This window comes from Rhipicephalus microplus, chromosome 1 (assembly GCF_043290135.1).
Source record: "Rhipicephalus microplus isolate Deutch F79 chromosome 1, USDA_Rmic, whole genome shotgun sequence".
Classification (NCBI taxonomy): Eukaryota; Metazoa; Arthropoda; class Arachnida; order Ixodida; family Ixodidae; genus Rhipicephalus; species Rhipicephalus microplus.
Window position 1 is genome coordinate 21093000 of NC_134700.1, and position 20516 is coordinate 21113515.

The 20516-nt window shown below is 45.8% G+C and overlaps 1 protein-coding gene across 5 annotated transcripts in view; it reads right to left on the reverse strand.

Moving 5' to 3' along the window:
• The window catches only part of Duox (dual oxidase), a 545810-nt gene that overhangs the window by 379409 nt on the left and 145885 nt on the right, over positions 1-20516 (reverse strand). Inside the window, exon 3 of one of the 5 annotated variants that reach the window (XM_037429311.2) lies at positions 6422-6517. The exons of 2 other annotated variants lie outside the window; for them this stretch is intronic. In XM_037429311.2, the coding sequence (XP_037285208.1) occupies positions 6422-6517 (96 nt within the window). Of the gene's footprint in view, positions 1-756; positions 788-1204; positions 1368-6421; positions 6518-20516 lie in introns of those variants that run through there. 2 more of the 5 variants (XM_075889242.1, XM_075889387.1) reach the window with 2 other exon arrangements.

Sequence of the window (20516 nt, forward strand, 5' to 3'; positions counted from 1 at the left end):
AACACGCAGCGAGCGCACACTGTACAATACATACACGCTTTGTCCGATAACAAAAAAAGTTTATGGTCCTTGCGTATGAAGGACACTTCTAAAAACGCGACACGATGACTACAACACTAGTTCTCAGTTGACACAATGAGTAAGAAGCGAAGGAGCGTCCAGCTGAGAGCTCAGCATGGAAATACCATGCATTATTCATCAACAGTGAAGCAAACACATGCGAAAAGTGCCACTAGGTATATACAACAGAGTACACGATTCGCGCGGAGTATATACTACAGCTGGGCTATGAAGTCTGGAAGCTTGGGCAAGTTGGTAGGACATAACTGAATGCAGGAACAGCGCAACCTACAAGTAGTCACTTCGTAACTACGAAAGCGAAAAAACAAGGACAGGAAAGAGCGCTGCCTTTCAACAAAGATTTAATATCGGAGTGGTGTACATATATAGGCGAAAAATGTTTTCTCAGCCCTTTCAACTAGAGACAAGAGTTTTGCTGACATTGTATCGCAGTAGTTGTTCCTGCACTCTTCTGCGCAAGCCCCTTTTTCTCATTTTTCGCCTATATATGTACACCACTCCAATATTAAATCTTTGTTGAAAGTCAGCGCTCTTTCCTGTCCTTGTTTTTTCGCTTCCGTAGTTACGAAGTGACTATTTGTAGGTTGCGCTGTTCCTGCATTCAGTTACAGCTGGGCATCGCACATCTTTTATAAAAAAAGACACAAAAGTAGCAGCACTCGTGAATTGGCTCACCGCCGGCGGAGAACATAGAGTTTCCTAATTAGAGGGTACTCTGGCGCTAGGGTCCATGGGAGCTGCAACACACGGTGCTTCAGCAAGCATGGGAATGATGGGTAGAACTCGTATAATGACGTATTCGTCGAATTTTCGTACTTCTGGCTTAATGTGTGTTCATGTGGCTTTGAGCTGTTTTTTCACGAAAGAAAAATCAACAAATGTTCAGTGGTTGTGCTTCAACACCTTATTCTTTTAGGCTTACCAATGTGAATCGGCTCACAAAGTTCAAAAGGGTTCATTCTTTCCCTGAAAACGAAGCCGAAACCAGCAGTAAACGAAGCTGCAAGTACGATTCACCGCCCATAAGTATGAAGACTAGGCAAATCCGTGTACTACCCATTATTCCCATGGTCGCTGAACGATCGCTGAGCTTTTAAAATACTCTATAGCAGAGAACACCTACCACTCCGCCGGCACCGCTGCGGCAGCTGCTCGCCGGAAACCGCGAAGTGTTTATCTGCTACTCCTCTAGGAAGCAGTACGGGTGTTTGCAATGCGGCGGCTTCCCGAGTATGACGCCATGGCCTCTCCTTAGTTTGTCCTTCCTCCATGGCAATTTCCCGCCTCGCACGAGCTTCGGACTATACGCTCTGTGCGCCGGTATGGTGACGCCACTGTTTGACTTGCCGCTCGACTAGTGCAGAAAAAGCGGTTGCATCCTTTCCCGGCCCCCCATGAAATCCCACAAATTCTGAATAAAGTTTGCACTGCCATTGTGAAAAAAAAATCCCCTACCTACTCGAAGAAATTTCGGGTAAATGCGGATGCATTCCTCACGTCGTGGGAGGATACCAATGCCGTCAGACATTCGCCTTCACCGTAAGAGGCACCTAGTCAGCAAGCAGTCGAGAGCAAAGAGTGAGTGGATGGAAATGTGGGGCGCCAGCATTCTCAGCTCGGCGTTTACAGCGGTGTCTCGAGCACACATTTCCTGACGTTCTTGAGGGGCGCCCAGCCAGCAAAGGGTTAAGAGTGAGGCGCGAGCGGACAGGGGAATCAGTGAGTGGCGCAGGAAGAAGAGAGAGCGAATGGCGAGAGGATTGGAAAAACACTGCGCCTACCCTTTCCCACACTTTCTCTCGCATTACATGGTTCAGTTGCCAGGGGCGAGGATAAGTGCGCGCACTCGCAGTTGTAGTTATGGGAGCGTGAGTGAGAACAGAGAGATAATACCTGTCTGCACGCGGACACCGTCGTTGACGACGCCGGATGCCTGACATAGCCCGAAAAAAAAAAAGCACTTTCATTTAAAACAAACGAGCGCCATATCTGCGAAGTATTCACATGAACAAGACTCTTCTCTTTGCTACAGTGTACTAGAAGGGTAGTTCTAGTACACCCTATCCTCGCTCCCGCCTCCTAGGCATGCGTCAAGTGAATCCATGGAGTTTATTCCTTCCTCCATGAGTGAACCCCTCTTTCCACTTTATTTCTTTCAGGTACCGTGGGAGCGCAATCTGTTCGGACTGGCACAGTGGATGGGCATGTTTTTCGAGGGCTCCCGGTCGACTGCGCAGATAAGTGTTTTTGCATGTTTTGAGCTCGCTTTTATAATTAACAAGGAAGCGTTGTAGACCCAATAGCACTTATTACATTGTAAGGCCTTTTTGGGGATCAGACACCAGGTATTCACTTGTTTGTCTGTGTTTCTTCTTTCTTGGAACCCCGTAGTGGAGGTGCACGTACACCGCATACGCAAATTTTTGTAGTAGAGACAAGCATTTTCTTGATTAGGGCAGAGTTCGTCGTACGCAATGTTTTGTAACTATCGGGCGGGACTATTCATAAGGGAAATTGGTATCAAAAAGGACATGGTTAAAAAGACTGTAAAATGTTCAGGATGCGGTATGGTTTGGAAAATGGCCACTAGTGCGAACGCGAATGCAGAGGAGGCTGACGGCAAGTGTAGGTAATGCGAGGTTGAGGGAAAGAAAAAGGGAAATGATGGTTTCCCAGAGTAAACTGCTGATAAAAGTCGTCGAACTGGAGACTGCGTTAGCGACTGAACAAGAAAAAAACGAGTGCTATGGAAGAAAGGCTTAGGTCAGTCGATGAGGCACTAGCGAAGGTGAACAAAAGAGCGGTCCAGGGAGGGAAAGGCAGCGCACCAGCACCTAGAACGGTGGAGAAGAAAGAGAAAACAGGTTCAGAAAAAAATAGGTTCAGCCAGTTCAATGCTCAAAAGACCCAGTTACAGCGAAGTAGTGGTGTGGATGGGAAGGGACATAGTAGCTGGCGTCACATGTGCAGGTAACCTCCAGATGCAGGACTTTCTAGCTCAAAAGACACAGCATGTGATAATCACCGCGGACTAGAATTCAAAGGGGTGGTGAGACCGAATTTGTGGAATGAGTGTTCTTTCTGTAAGCGAGGCTTCAGCTCCAGGAAGCATAATACACGCACCAAGGTTTCTGTATTTTCGCTAAATAGTTTAATATGGTGCTACTTTTGTGGACAATTTTCGGTTTCGCGCCGCCGAGTTGGGCAGTGAAGTCGATGCATAGGTGGCTTGCTCATGTGACCAAATAAAGCTGTGACGCACATCGTGCTGAGTTTCGTTTGTTCAGGCCCTGGAAACTCAAGTTCAAGTGATCACCTGTAAGGGGCGAAAAAATCAACCGCGGCGTGTTTCTGCTTCGTACACCCAAAGTGGATCTACTAAACTATCTTGCCACTCACGCTATTGCACTGTCTTGTAGGGGCGCCCTCGTCGGGGCCAAGTTTTAGTTCTAAAATGATCGAGTGTATACATCTTTGCGTTTCGTTATGCATAAAAAATAACTTTTTCTTATAGTAAGTAGTTTGTCTTAAACATGTGCTGCGTTATTGATTTCTTGCCATAGTTTTACCTCCAGCTGAATTGAGGTCAGCAGCAGCCTATCGACATCGTTATTCTCTTTTCAAAATGTATGGCGGCCAACGGTTGCGACGGCAGGTAACGGCTCGCGCTAAGTTCTGATGTGTCTCGGACTATTTCGTTTCGCTGTAAATGTTTCGAGCCTCTGCCGACCAACACACACTTTCTCGTTCTGTTTACTTTGACTCGTTCAAATGCTTTCACGAAAGAAATTTAAGTGACCTCCAAGTAAAGAAGCGAACCTTAAAGCTTTCATCGGATGCAAGCCCGGGCCGGTGAGTAGAAACCACTTCAGTTTTTTTAAGGACAGTTGCTTGCTGGGCTAGTTGGTTCATTTCAACATATGTAGTTTTTTCGCCGATGACTGCGTAGGCATCACACGGTGGCAGCTCATTGCAAAGTTAAATTAAAAAAAAAATAACGTCTCAATCTGTCACCGAAAAAACGTGCGTTACTTGCGGCGTGGCTTCACGTGGGAACGAATAGCTGACTCAATAAATATTTCTGAAATTCTATCACCAGGTAACAACAACCAGGCCGTTGAGAAGAAAGGAGGCAAATCACTGTCGCCTCCCATGTGTCTTCGTAGCTAGCCAATATATTAGTGCAAAAAACCTACGAGTTGATAGTTTACAGAAGTCGCGTTTGAGAAACATCACATAATTATGGGTGTGGGTTTGTTATAATGTGACTAAGAAAGTGTCACATAATTCAGAAATACTTCTTTTTCTGCCACAGCCTCCTGGCCCACGTGACGTGGAAGCAGCGGTGTACAAAGGGCAAGGAACCTGCTACATGGCATGCCTTGTGAAAAAGCAGCCCTGAGTGATACACGTGTTATGAGGTACCATTACATGGTGTATAAAGTGCTGTTGTTTAATAGTTAACCGAGTTTATTTGTTTTCTTTGGAAAATTTCATGCATTGATGTCTGGTGATGGTAATTGTTTTTCCAGACTGGCGTGCAACAAAAAGATGACTACCCCCGAATGTCCACTCTGCAAGGACGTTGAAACATCTGAATGTCCACTACAACAGGTCAACTCGAACCTCACACATGCAATGCTGTATTTGTGATGTTTTGCCACGCCTCTCGTGGAGGGGTGCTTTAGATTGGCCACAAGCAGTGGATGTCTGCAATGGCATGGAATGTACACTTCAATAACATTGAAACTGTAACACTATTAGTTAGATTGTGTGGTACTGCTGAGCTCAACCACACAGGTTTGATCCCAGCCACAGTGGCCATATTTCAATGCAAGTGAAATGCTAAGTGTGCTTAAGGGTTTGTTCAAGTCGCCTGCACCACATAATTCATTTTACAAAGTGCTGAACCTCGCCATTCATTTCAGTGGTGCAGAAATGGCATCTTCTAAACCGTGCCATTTATTTCAAAAAGCGCAGGAGAGGTAAAACATCAAAACTAGTTCACGATTTTCCTGTAGCCCCTACTATGACGGTGCTGGTTTTGTGCAGCCGCACGCAAAGCTTAACAAACTACATAGCATTAAACGTAGGTACCGTACCCACCTCTACAAACGCGGCTTGTTTTGCCAAGACAATTGTACCTCAATAAAGTGAGCCAACAAAAATAAGGATTCCACCTTGTCGGCACCTTGTCATTCACTTGTGATGCCGCACTTCTAAGCTCGTGCTGCACAAGTTCTGAACTTGTCGTGCACAGTTGTGAACCAGTTCCCATTGGTTAAGGTGAACTAAACTGACCCTTAAAAGATGTAAGCTTGAAAATTTGAAAAACATATGAACATGAGGTGTCAGAGTAAATGTTTCGACAAGCCGTTTTGTCTCCTTCGAGGCTACGATGTCATTTGTTTAACCCCTGGAAGCCAGAATCAATCTAAATTTGCCCACTACTGCACAACTCACGATCACTTCATAGTTGGCATGTGAATCGTCAGAAATTATTATTTGCATTACAAAACGAACACCGCCGCAGTGAGGGGCATCAACAGGCTTTCCAACATTTAGTTGTGCCTTGTGACAGTTTACAAACAACGCCCAGAACTGTTTTGTCTTAATTAACTGTGTTTAGTTCATACAACTTTACAAAATAATGTGCCAAAGCTCATAAGGCTGCACTCAATTGCTTTAGCTTTGCACATATAGTCAATAGGCTCCTAAAATAATAACTCATAAATGTGATGAGCACTTGCAGCACAGCTTCCTCAAAGACGTGAATGCTGTCGTGAAGAGCAAGATTGTGTAGATTGGATGCGGTACTGTTTTTTTTTTTCCCGATAGCAGAGTAACGTCCCAGACTTTCTTGAACACATCTGCTTCTGTTTAAATTAAGTTGCCATACCTATAGTGTCTACCACTACGAAGTGAAATTCTCTGCACTACCGTCATGAAGAAAAAATTTAGGAACTCGCACAGGTTGTTGAAACGTACATGATCTTGACTTATACATGGCCACACATCAAGATAGTATGTATTTCAAGTAACCTCTAAAAGTAGCAGGGAGTAAATAACTTCAGCTTTCAAGCACATGTATACTGAAAAAGTAAACACGATAACAAGTGTGTAATAAATGTGACCTTTATTGATCCAGTACTTGGATAGATTCACATCATGTACCACCAATTGACACTAAGAGTGCTTGCTTGCAAGAGAGGGCTCAACTTCTATCGATATGTCTAGGCAGAAAAGAGATTGTGCTCAGGGCTGAGCAGACAAAGCACTGTAAAAGCACCAGCAAAGATGTACAAACAACAAAATTGTACAATGCATGCCTAAAGCTTACTTTCTAAAATTGGGCCTTTTCGGTGTGCAAGCACACACCACATAACTGTTCCTTTAGCATACATGTTCGCTGCATACTCAGCAGACCGGTCATCACCTGCGACGAGAAATTCTAGCTATAGTAACTGTGTAACTTGAATCTAACAATAAATGTAGCAAGTCTGAATTATTTTAGGCCCATCACCTAAATACATATTACCTATGATATGGGCTAACGGTTGAGAATAAAAACTAGTGCCTACCCTATCGACACGACGCGACATTGCACAATTGTGAATTACTCATTGTAGCATTGCAGAGCGAGAAAAATTCAGAACTGCATGCATCCGCAATTGCTTATTCAACAAATTTAGCGAAACTACATTGCTCTCACTGCGTGAGCTATTGATAGACAATGTGCAAGCTTTCTTCCCGATTCCACATCATGCATTCACTTCACTTCAAGATAAACACTACAGGGCAAGCACCGCAACTGACGGCAGAATCGGACCCTTGTCCTGAAGCCACGCTACGCTATTAAACTCGAACGCCGCAACACAATGAGAGCAACGTTCATTCAGCGATCTCGATGTTCAGTTATATGCATATGCTTGTTAGGTTTCAAGAGTCTTTACACATGGGTTGAAAGCTTTCGGTGTGTATGAGTGACTTCTTTTGTTCGGACCTGACCGTATACATTGGTTGTACCGGCTTGGACATTCGCAATAAACGATGCAAACCTTACTTGATTGACGTTTATTCCAGTCGAGGCCAGCTAGACCAACGGATGATAATTACAGACGCGAAACGCGATTTAGCAACGAAAAAAAATAATAGCAGAGGAAGAAAGCAGCGCGAACCAGCAGCGAGCCCCCCACCTGCAACAAAAAATGCGGCCTTTATTGATGATGATAGGACTACCTGCGCCATCTCGCCTTGCGGTATTGCAGTTCAGTACGCCGCCGCCACCGTTTCTAGAGCTAAGTAAGTTGCAAAACTGAGCGGCGTTGCGTGGCGCCGCCACTGCCAGCGACAAATGTGGCGCTGCTGTCGCATCCGGGTTCACTCACTGCATGCCCGCTCGTGTCACTCCCGTAACCTCCATATCCTGTGCATGTCGCTGTGCGTCGATATCTGTGGAGGCTTCTTTCTGCGTGAACAGTTTTGTGCTTCAGCGTGCCCTGTTCTACTTTGTATGTGTTGCGTGTTTTCATCATGCCCAGATGTTGCGTTCTCGGCTGTACAGTAGCTACAAGAAATGAGAGACACCAGAACATTTCTTTTGTACCCACGTGTACCTGAGTAGCGAGAGGTAAGGGACCACGCAATTCCTCGTGCGGATAAGAAACTGCGAAGGGCATGCGGGTCCTTCGGGGTACAGGACAGCTAGTAACAAGGAAAACAACCAGGGGGACTCATTGACAGGTGGTATAGACAGATACAATTCTAAAGTGGCACCAAGATCTACGACACGTATAGTCTGGGGAGAAATCAACGTAGGCACGAGGGCAGAGCCAATTCAGACATACGGTACATTAACATGCAGGGTGGCAGGAATAGCTTGAAGTGAAGAAAGATAGAATAACTAAGGGAGGAGAAACTGATGGTGTATGAGTTTGTAGAAACACATCTTAGGGACATGGAACAACCACCTAGCAATCCAGACTACGCATGGGAATAATGTAATATAACAGAAGGCAGCAGATAGAGGGTGGTATTGGGGCAGTCATTCATAAAAGTACAGACTGGCAAAGGGTCAAGCAGGAGTGCAGCGAACATTTATGGCCAAAAGGGACAGTGGCAGGGCAGATGACGCTCCTGGGTTTTGTATACTTGTGGATAGGGGCAAAAGCCAGAGAGGGAAACTAAGAAATGAAACAGTGTATTGAAAATGACATTGACGAACTAGGAGAAGAGTGTGAAGTAATTATATTAGGTGATATGATGCGCACATAGAAGATATGAATGGATATACTGACCCAACAGGCCGAATGCTAATGAATGTGTGTAGAAGGCATGATTTTATTGTTTGCAACAGTACCGGAGATGCGAAGTGCAGATAACATGGGAGGTGGGAAACCTGCAGTCGATGATAGATTACGCAATGATGTCACATATGATGTATCATCGGCTCAGAGGGATAAACACGGATGAATATGGGTGCATAAGTTTAGGTAGTGATCACGAACGTATCAAGCTGAGTTTTCGAAAAGAAATGGAAATGGAAAGGAGGCATTATGAGCAACCACACGGTAATATTCATGCAGAAAGGCAAATAAAAATAGCAACTAAAGATATTGAGACAATAATCACCAAGGATACTAAAACAGAGTGAACGTACACAAATACAACTCAATTCTTTAAAATATAGCTTGCTAAGCTATGAGTCAAATCAACCGAGAAAAGGAGACACAATCCCAAGGGCTGGTGGGACGAGGAGGTTAGGAGAGCTATAGTAAGACATCAGGAAGTTTCCAGGGCACACGGGTATGCTAAACAGAAAGGTAAACCGCAAGATGATGTCAATACAAAATGGGATAACGTTTCGAGCTGCAGAAGAGAAGCATCCGATTTGATCAGAGAAAAGATTAGAAGTAAAAGGGCCCAATGAATGGCGAAAGTAAACAAAAAGATAGAGAGGCAGCTGCAAAGTTTTGGAACCATCTCAATTCTCTGAGTAAAAGGACAAGCATAGAACAGAGGTTTATAACTACCCACTCCAAAAAAAGAGCAAGTAAAAAAGGTGTCTTTTTGTCCCACAACAACAATCGTCATCTATATTGTGTTTCGTCTTTGCGCTATCGCCCCACGCACGGTACATTCCGGTCACGATCTACATGCCCATTATCAGGGTTACATTGCATTCTCGATAGGAAAGTGGCCAGCGCCGAGTTTTCAAGAAAGGAAGCCCACGCAAGCCTGATGACGATTATTGTTGTGGGACAAAAAGACACCTGTTTTACTCGATATTTTTTTAGAGTGCAGTTCAATGGGTTAGACTAGAAGGGGATCAGGCAACGGAATATATTGTTACAGCTTAATTAAAAGATAGGTTGATTTATTTACAGGGTGAGGATGAAGTTCGGCAGTCGCGGTAAAAATGGAGTCCTCAGGTCGCACCAGACAACGTCGTCTTCCTCTTCTACCTACCCGGCACATACTAGAGCCCGGCTCATACTGTAGCAATCCCCGGTTCACAGACGAAGCCCGCTGGGCGAGTTTATGTCACTGGAGGGATGAAACTTCTTGACGCGAGCCACGTGCACCAACTGCGTTCGATTTGACCGACGAGAAGGTGTCGTCAAGCGTGCCACAACGTACGTCAAGTCAGTCAAGCGATCTACAATGACGTAGGGGCCTGTGTACTGCGGTAAAAACTTCTGACATAAACCAGGTTTTCGTTGGGGGGTCCACAACCACACGAATTCACCTTTGCGGAATGAAATGGCATCATGGCCTTGATCGTACAGTTGCTCGGAGCAATCGTGTGATGCCAGTGTGCGCAAGCGAGCAATTTGGCGGGCTTCTTCAGCCCGGCACAACGTTTCGGCCACGGACTCATCGGTATGGAGCTTAAATGGGAAGATTGTATCAAGGGAGCTGCGTGGTGATCGAGCGTAGAGCAGGTAGAAGGGCGTGAATTCAGTGGTCTCGTGCTTCGCTGTATTGTATGCATAAGTAATAAATGGTAAGATTTCATCCCAGTTTTTGTGATTGGATGCGACGTACATTGCGAGCATGTTAGTAAGAGTTCGATTGGTACATTCTACAAGACCATTCGTCTGGGGATGATATGGTGTCAAATGTCTGAACTGTGAAGTGCAGAGGCGAAGCAATTCTTCCACAGCGTCCGCGATGAATTGGCGACCACGGTCACTGATGATTACTTGAGGTGGACCATGGCGAAAAACAACAGAGCGTAATTAAGAGGCAGCGACGCCATCAGCTGTAGAAGATGGTATCGCAGCGGTTTCGGCGTATCTGGTAAGCTGGTCGACGCACACTATTATCCAGCGGTTTTTGTTCGAAGATCGCGGGAACGGGCCCAATAGGTCGATGCCCACTTGCTCGAAAGGCGTAGTAGGCGGTTCTACGGGATGAAGAAGGCCGTGTGGTGCACAGGTAGGTCGTTTGTGGCACTGGCGATTCTCGCAGCTCGAGACGTATTGTTTCGTAAAATCTCGCATTCGGGGCCAGTAAAAACGCTGCTGCACTCGTTGCAGGGTGCGAATGAACCCAATTGATATGTGGGGTTTAACGTCCCAAAACCACTATATGATTATGAGAGACGCCGTAGTGGAGGGCTCCGGAAATTTAGACCACCTGGGGTTCTTTAACGTGCACCCAAATCTGAGCACACGGGCCTACATTTCCGCCTCCATCGGAAATGCAGCCGCCGCAGCCGGGATTCGAACCCGCGCCCAGCGGTGCGAATGAACCCAAGGTGTCCCGACGTTGGATCATCGTGCATAGTACGGAGAACGTCGCATCGAAGACTTTGAGGTGCAACCAGTAAATAACATGCGCCGGTTGCTGAGTAATTCGTTTTCCACAACAGTCCATCACGAATGCAAAAGCGACTACTGCCTCTGAGATTCCGAGCGTTAACGAACAAAGGGCCTAAAGATAAATCATTCAATCGTTCTCGTTTGAAGATATTGGCGTTAGAAAACGTGTGAGAGACCACAGCAAAAGAGATGTCAAGGGTATCTGCACTGCCCTCCGTCGTGGTCATAGGTAGGCGAGAAAGGCAATCAGCGTTCCAATGACGTCGTCCATTTCTGTACGAAATGCTGAAGTCAAATTCTTGAAGGCGTAAAGCCCATTGAGCAAGGCGGCCAGAAGGGTCTTGGAGGGTAACAAGCCAACATAATGAATGATGGTCTGTCACAATCGTGAATAAACGACCGTAGAGGTAACATCTAAACTTCTGAATGGCAATTACAGCCGCCAAACATTCTTGCTATGTCACCGTATAATTCATTTCAGCCTTGCTTAGAGATCGACTCGTATAAGCAACAACATGCTCTGCATTATCATGGCGCTGAACAAGTACACCTCCAATGACCATTCCACTTGCGTCACTGTGCACTTCTGTAGGAGCAGAAGGATCAAATTGACAAAGAATAGGCTCAGATGTTAGTAGAAATTTCAGTTCAGTAAATGCGGCATCACAAACAGGTGTCCATTCAAATGGGCTGTCTTTTCGCAACAAGCTCCTGAGTGGGTGTACTACGTCCGCGAATCGGGGCACAAAGCGGCGAAAGTAGGAACATAGGCCCAAGAAGCTGCGAAGTCCCTTCAGTGTCTGGGGTGGTTTGAATGTGCCGACTGCTTCTATTTTGCGGGGATCCGGACTGACACCATCTTTGTCAACTAGGTGACCGAGGACTAAAGCTTGTCGTTCACCAAACCGGCACTTATTACAGTTCAAAATCAAGCCAGCCTTTCCGACACACTCTAAAACAAGGCTTAAACGGACGTTGTGATCTTCGAAGGTACACCGAAAAATAACGACGTCATCCAGGTAGCGTAAGCACACCTCCCATTCAAGACCACAAAGGACAGAGTCCATAAACCTTTCAAAAGTGGCGGGGGCGCTGCAAAGCCCAAACAGCATCACATTGAATTGGTACAGTCCATCAGGCGTCACGAATGCGGTCTTCTCCTTGTCTGAATGGTGCATAGGTATCTGCCAATATTCTAATTGTAGGTCTATTGAAGAAAAGTACGAAGCCGAGTGTAAGCAGTCAACAACATTGTCAATCTTCGGCAGCGGATATACATCTTTTTTGGTCACGGCGTTGAGTCTTCTGTAATCAACGCAGAACCGCAAGGCACCATCTTTCTTCTTAACCAAGATGACCGGTGCTGCCCACGGGCTACACGACTTTCCAATGACACCCTTCTTCAGCATTTCCTGAACCTGGTTGGCAATAACTTTTTGTTCTGATGACGATATATACTTGGTAAGGCTTTTGTCGGATCGGATGGGCAGTGCTGGTGTCAATCCTATGGTGAGCGCGAGAACATGGTAAAGGTAGTGGCTTCTCCTCTTGGCGAAAGTCAGACACAGAAGCATGTCGCATCAACAGATGGCGTAACGTCTGCTGCTCGTGTGACCGCAAAGTGGCGCTAATCATGCCTAGGATGTGAGACTCGTAAGAGAAACTGTGCTTGCCAGAGACTGTACCTTTCTCGCTTTCATCGTTGTTAACGACCGCTACAGAACCTTCAGTGGAATCATCGAAGACGCCAAGCTTCATTCCTCGAGGGAGCACAACTGGCATTGGCGAACAGTTCAGTGCCCAAAGAAAAGTTGCTCCTTTATCAACAGATACCAAACAACGACGGACGAGTATGCCTTTCTTAGCACATTGAACGATGGCAGGTTCAATGACGGCGTCAAAAGATGTGGCAGATTTTTGGGCGAACACCGCAACTCACCTCATTGACCATGGCGGCCCTGTCAGCTCATCGGAAACAATCAGAGCGTCCTTCGCGGCCTGCGGCGCCTCATCGACGAGGGCAGGAACAATGTCACCACTGCCGGAAAGTTAACCACTTCTACAGTCGACGAAAGCACCACAATCTTGGAGAAAGTCAAGACCGAGAATCACATCGTGTGTACAACGTTGCAGCACAAGAAACTCTGTTGGGAACACCTTTCTTGCCAATGAGACATTGACGGCACAAACTCCGACAGGATGAAGTACTTGCCCGCCAACACCACGAAACCTTGTTGATTCGCCCCAAGAAAACATAACTTTGCGGCCAATGCGACTTTTGAAAGAAATACTCATAACTGATATCGTAGCAACAGTGTCCACCAAAGCACTTGTACAAAAGCCATCTATTTCCACACGTATCTTGTTCTTGTACATTATAACTGGCGGATGCATCTGAGGCAAATCCTGTTGTGCGACCTCACCTCCATCGGTCGCGCTGGCTAGTTTCCCGGCGGCGGCGGTGATCACAGGCGTCGTCCCGGCGAAGGAGAACGATGCAGCCAGCCAGATGGAGGCGTCAAACAGCGGTCAGAAGCGGGAGAACTGCCACGGTGATTTCCCCGCAGTGAGGAGGTACTCCTGGAACAGGCGGGCCAATGACCGTTGTTGTGACCAGTGCCCGCTGGCGGAAACTCTGATGGGGAACGATATCGGAATGTCGGCTCTCTCTGTCGACGACAGAACCAAGCTATATGCCCGGCGATACCGCAACGGTAGCACACAGGAGCTTGGCGGTATGCACTGTACTCCTGGAAGGCATTGCGCTGACGTGGTGGTGGTACGGGTACATCTTCGTTCAGGTCGTAATAGCTGTTGGCTGGCTGATGGGGGTAACTGAATCGGTCTTCGTACCTCGGCAGCGGGTAGTTATTGCACTGTGACCTCTGTGGTGAGGGTAGCCTGTAGTTGCAGTCATCGTTGCCTGCTGCGGCAATTGACACGGAAGGGCGAGAGGGAGGCGGTGCGGGTGTAGCTTCGTACGGCGTCGGGCGAGCGTGTCGAGTGAGCTCTTCTCGAACGATCTGGCGTATTGTCGACACGAGATCAAGCGGCGTGTATTTGTCAACACTTGCCACGGTGGTTACATTCCGTAGGCGACCGAACTTCGGGGTGATACGTAGCATCTTCAGGGTCTCGAATGTGCGACAGCGGCTTATGACGTTGGTTACCGTAGCAAGGCTGTCTTTGCTGATGAGGAACTGATACACGTCCTCGGCAATGCCCTTCAACAGGTGGCCAACATTGTCTTCCTCTGACATAGAAGGGTTGACACTCTTGCAGAGCTTCAAGATTGCCTCGACTTAGGTCGTGCACGTCTCTCCTGGGATCTGAGCTCTCTGCAGTAACGTTTGTTCCACCTGCTTTCTCTTAGCTACGGGGTCTCCGAAGTATGCTCTTATTTCGGAAACGAAGCGATCCCATGACGTGAGAGCATCTTCGTGGTTCTCGTACCACACGAGTGCTGTGTCCGTTAAAAAAATACTACATTGGTCAGCTGGGTCACCGCGTCCCACTGGTAGTATTTGCTCACCCGTTTGTAGTGTGTGAGCCAGGCATCCACATCCTCGCCAGATTCGCCACCGAATGTGCGAGGCACTACCAGATCCTGATGCAACCAGGGACCAGCCACACGCGAACCTGGTACTAGCGGTGCTGCTGGGACTGGTAGAAGGTCTGAAGCTGCGGGGATCCGCTTTCCTTTTTCGCCGTGAGACATCTCAGCTGCCAGTGGTAACGGGGGCAGTCCAGCAAGGCGGCGGCTTCGTCGTAGATCAGGCGCTTGAAGCGTCATGTTGCTTGGTTGAATACCCAGCGCCTCCACCACAAAACTGTTACGATTGAATTAAAGGATAGATGGAGTTATTTAAAGGATGAGGATGAAGTTCGGCAGTCGCGGTAAAGATGGAGTCCTCAGGCCGCACCAGACAACGTCGTCTTCCTCTTCTACCTACTCGGCACATACTACAGCCCGGCTCATACCGTAGCAATATAAAAACTTTGATGACAGGAAAATTTAAACACCAAAAAAGTGCTGCATGAACCGTACCAGATGAGAATGGATCAATTAACACAGTGGCCCCACTGGAACAGCGAGAATGGGAAAGGGCAGAGGAAAGGGTCTCTAATAGCACATGAAAAGGCCTTGATGGCATCCCAATTATGCGAATAAAGAAAAAAGGACCGAACTCTAAGCAAACGTTAGGAGAGGCAGTGAGCAAAGCAATAATGAATGGTGAAGCCCCCAATGGATGGAATCTAAGCAGGATGAGCATGATCTATAAAAGAAAGGGGGACAAAGCTCATAACAACTACCATCATATAACAGCGACATGAGTAGTTTACAGGCTGGTGATGCAGATCGTGAAAGAAAGACTACAGACATAGATGGAGAATGAGGGGGTGCTGGGAGAACTACAAAATGGGTTCCGTAAATGAAGGAGGTTGGAGGACAATCTGTTTTCATTGATGCAGTGTATCGAAATTGTGAAAAAAAAACACAAGCCCCTGTGGCTGGCATTTCTAGATATCAAGGGTGATTAGGATAGCATGATTCAAGAAGACTTCTTTGGAATATTGGACACACTAGATGTGGAAGATGGAATAACTAATATTCTAAAGGATATCTATAAAAACAACAAGATTGTTGAAAATGGGAAGAACAGGCTGCTGAACGCATAGAGACACAGCGCGCGGGCTCCGACAGGAATGTCTTTTGTCATCTTTGTTATTTATGCTGTATCTACAGGGGCTAGAAGCCAAATTAGAGGGGAGTCAACTCGGCTTCAGCCTCTTTTTTGCCAAGCAAGGAAAACACATTCAACAGTCATTACCCGCATTGATGTATGCAGATGATATAGTATTAATAGCCGATAAAAAGGAAGACCTGCAGGGATTGATAGACATCTGTGGTAATGAGGAAGATTCTGTAACTTCAAAGTTCCGTAACGTCAAAATTCTCTAAAGGCCGGTCGGACTATGAGCTCTGATTTCGCGCCCCTGCCATCGCATCAACGGCAATGCTTCAGGCGTGAATTTTTGTTCATTGGTTGCTGTGAAAGATGGCCTCCTACAAGGCCGCTGTTTTCCTTGACAGTCAGCTGCGTGTATCGCTCTTGGCGTCGCGGCAGTTTTTTGACGCGATAAGGAAAACAGGTTCTACATCATGGGTGGCGGTAGTACGACGGCAACACTGACGATGCTACTGTACGCGCACGATTGTGCTGCAGTTGAAACACCACTCCTTAATTGGCCTTGCGCCTCCACTCAACGCTTTCACTATTTTATCAATGCCAGCCAGATGCGACCGACTTGGTGGTATATCACCCTCTCCTCTAGTCGTTTTCTGATCTAGCCCATCGCCTAGCCTTCGCGTGGGTTGGAGGTCATGGAGGAGAAAATCCCTCATTGTATTTTTTTTGTATTTATTTCTGCTTGTTTTGTATAATTGGTAATCAGTGTTGATGTCATACTTATTTATTTTTATTTTATTTATGAATACTGCAACCCTAACATAAGGTTTTGGCAGGGTGGATATACATTTGATAAATTTACAAATTGGCAAACAAATAAGTATAAAACAGGTAAGGCATTTACACACTTTCAGAACAAAAAAAAAGAACAGTGGTTTGTAATAAACCGGCATGAAACATATAGAGAAATGAGCGCTACATTCAAGATGATCACAAGTGGAGAATAGTTACAGTGATTGAAATAAACAACAGGAGCACATGTCATAGAAATTAGACACTCACTGCTAGAGCTGCGCAGCAAAAAGGTTCAAGGATGACTGGGAAACAACTTCGTTACTAAGGTTATTTCATTCGGTAATTGTCCTAGGGAAGAACGAATACTTGAATGTGTTATTACGGATGAAAAATGGGGTTATTGTAAAGGCATGCCTCTGCCTTGTGGTATATCCTGTGGACAAATGAAGTATATGTGATAAGTCTAACTTAAAATAACCTTTAACTAACTGAAAGAAAAATTTCAATCTTAATTCTTTATTTCTTTGTGTAGGTGTTGGGAGGTTAGCTTTTGCTAATAAACATGTTATTGAAGTACGACCAAAACTGTTATAAATAAACCTGACAGCTCTCTTTTGAATTTTTTCCATTTCGTTGATATTTTTTCTGGTGTAAGGCTACCAAATTATGGATGCATAATCTAAAGTAGGTTGAACAATTGCGTTAAATGCAACAAGGCGAACGGCGGGAGTGGAGTGCTTAAGAGCTCGTCTAAGATAAAATAATTTGTAATTGCACGAGCTTATTACAGTGTTAATATGTCTCGTCCAGTTAAGGTCATTCGAAATCCAAAGACCAAGGTACTTGTAGTGTTGTACCTCCAGCAAAAAACATTATTGGCTGAATATGCAAAATGAAGAGTGTTACGGTTGTGAGAAATTTTCATGAAAACGGTCTTTTTAAAACCTGAACCTAAGCGCGTATTTTGACACATTAGTTAACTGCTGCCACCTTAGAGAACGGGGTCCAAGAGCTCCTCAAGCTGCCGAGAGCAGCTTTTTTCTTGGCCCCTGCCGTTGTATAGGAATCTTTACAATGGAAGTCAAGAATGAATGAATGAGTATGCCGTACCTCACGATGCAAATCAGTCTTCCTACACAGTCATGCAAATATATAGTCTTCCCACAGGGTCATATTTATTGTTGCGGGTAACACCTTGCATTGTGTTCTTTTCCATTTTTTTCTTCTGTACTGTTGTTGGCCTTTTTATTAATGCGCAGTTGTTTTTCCTGTTTTACTTTCCATGTGACGCTATCCAATGCTTTATAAAGTTTTCTTTGACTTTCTCGGCGTACTGCTTCATAGGGTTTGCTCAACTGGCGCTGCTTAGGGCGACTATAAAAATGTTGCTTTATTATTTTATTCCATGCTTAAAGTTAAAAAACTATTTAGAGTACGCTTTCACATGTTCACGCTTTCGATGATGCTTGGTGCAATAAAAAGATAAAAAAAGATAAGTAATAGATAAAATAAGAGTGTACATCTTGCGAATATGCAGTTTAGATTGTGGCGTGTTTTGTGCGCATCGTGGAAGCGCGGCGTATCATGCGTATATGTTGGCTTCAGGAAACAACTAGAAACAGTTGGTAGTCTGCGCTCTTTCCTGTCTACCTTCCCATTTTCCTTCAAGTTTGCGCAGCTAGTCTTTTTTTTTTTTCAAGGAAATCATACAATGCATTTTTTTGTTCACTTGTGAACTGATCTATGGGGCAGCGTTTAGAATTCCTTGTGTTTAAAGCCCCTAGAACTTCGTGTTCATGATGTTGGCGGTCACGCTGGTTCTGTAAAAGATACGGTGTTTTAAGATAGCGTGTTAACTTTCATGGCGCTATGCTGTCAACCATTAGGAAAGCATCAGTGCAACGCTACTTCATGCGCTCCGCGTCATGCGGCGGCGGCGTTGCGTCGAGCCACAATAAAGGACCACGAAGAAACAAATCTGACGGACGTATCATGTCGGAGTGGGTAACATGTCTATCGCATCTCTTTGGAAAAGCGCTCGGAAGGACGAGTTACGCAAGGAGCGCTACCCATCATGCAGCGTTGCATCGCGAACACTCTTTCAACTAAGGCAGACCAACGGCTGCCGTTGATTAGTGTGCGTTTGCTAGGCATTCAAAGAAATAAAGGAGGCGTTGGTCTACTTGACACCAGTGTGCGGTAACAAGTGTTTTTTTATTGTTGTTGCATTGTCTAATATAGAAGTGCGATTTGAATGGTCTTTTCACAAAGGTGAGTGAGCACATAATCGCTATTCCACAAACCTTAATTCTAGCATCCATGTCATATGGATTTGCACCTACCAGAGGAGAATCTAGCATACGATGTGTACATACTACACGCGTGCGCATTTCCTATTCAAATCTTAGTAAGCACTCTGGAATCATGACTGGTACATTGCTATTATCCCCCAAGAAGAAGGTATATAACAGCTTCATTTTGCCGGTACTCAGCAACGGAGCAAAAACCCGGAGACTTACAAAGAGGATTCCGCCTAAATTGAGGATGACGCAGTGAGCGAAGGAAAGGAAAATGATAGGCGGAACCATAAGAGACAAGACGAGGGCAGAGTGGATTAGAGGACAAACTGGCGTTAAGGATATCATAGTTGAAATGAAGAAGAGGAAACTGACAAGGGCCGGGCATGTAGCGCATAAGCAGGATAACCACTGGTCATTAAGGATAACTGACTGGATTCCCAGAGAAGGCAATAGGATTAGGGGGAGATAGAAAGTTAGGTGGGCAAGTGAGATTAAGAAGTTCGTGGTATAGAGTGATAGCAGCAAGCACAGGAGCGAGTTGACTGGTGCAACGTGAGACGTAGTGGACATAATCAGGCTGATGATGATCATGAATGCCACCTGCGCGAACTTCCTGTTGTCACAAACGAGCGCTCAACACAGCGCGCGCCTCTGAATTTCAACCGCTGCGTGAAAATGAGGTGCCAAGGTAGCCGGCGTAAAGAAGAAACAAGTATCAAAAATACGCTGGACGCACGCTTTCTCTCCCCCTCGAAGGCGCCGCCACCAGCCAACCAACCTCCTTGCATCTATCGCCGAGCGAATTCCAGAACATCGAGAAGGAAGGCGTGAGTCGCTCTGTGGTTGCGTCAAGTGTCACGGAAATTTCAAGAAAAGTTTCGCTCCTTTCCCAGTTTTGGCTGTGCGGCGCACCGACGAAACTTCCGAAATCCAGGGCGAATGTATATAAGCGAGCAGTGGATGGTGATGATCAGCAGATGAAGAGTGTTTGCCGCCGTCAGTCGAATGCTGGTTCTACTCTGACTAAGAGGAGATGAAGAGTGTCTTTCCGCCAGCGTGTGAGGCTTGTCTTACAAGCAGAAGTTGAGTGTGTGTGTGTACCGCCTGTTCTGCAGTCACCGGGCGTGAGTGGCCGACGTGTTACCGGCGAAGAAGTTTTGTTATGGAACTGCCGACATTTGACGACGCGAGAGTCCCTGGAAGAGAAACCTCGGGTGCAACGGTCGACAACCAGCGCCGGACTTTGAGTGAGTGTTTCCTTGAAGAGAAACATTCAAGCTTCGCTTCAAAAACTTTGGACAGCATTCGTTTGACGAACATTTTAGTCTATAAGTGTATTGGTTTGTTAATGGATGAGATATTGCATTGTAGCACGTGTTGTTGTTTGTGCGCGCTGCTTTGAGGGTATCTTGTTTTACATAGCGCGTTATTTTGAGTATCTTGTGATTGGTGAAGTATTGCATTGAATTATTGCAAAATGTGCATGTTTGTGTATTGTTTGTTCTGTCGTACTTGAGAATATATTTTTGTTTTGTTATCAAATCTTGGCTCTGCCTCTTTTCTTGGACCACAGCCAGCGTTTGCTGGTGCGCCAAATGGACCAATTCTGAATTGTCCGTGCTCTCGTAGTGTGTTTCGGGAGGGGGGGGGATACGTCGGCCCTTGGAATCAGCCCGGCGATTGCCACTCTAATAACGGGATCAGTGACTCCTGTATAAACCTGTTTTTTGTGCTTATTTACAAATGCATTTGATAGAGAATTGTGGCTCCAACAATGTTAGTGAATATATGTTCAGAAGTACGTGATTGTAATGCTGGTTGAA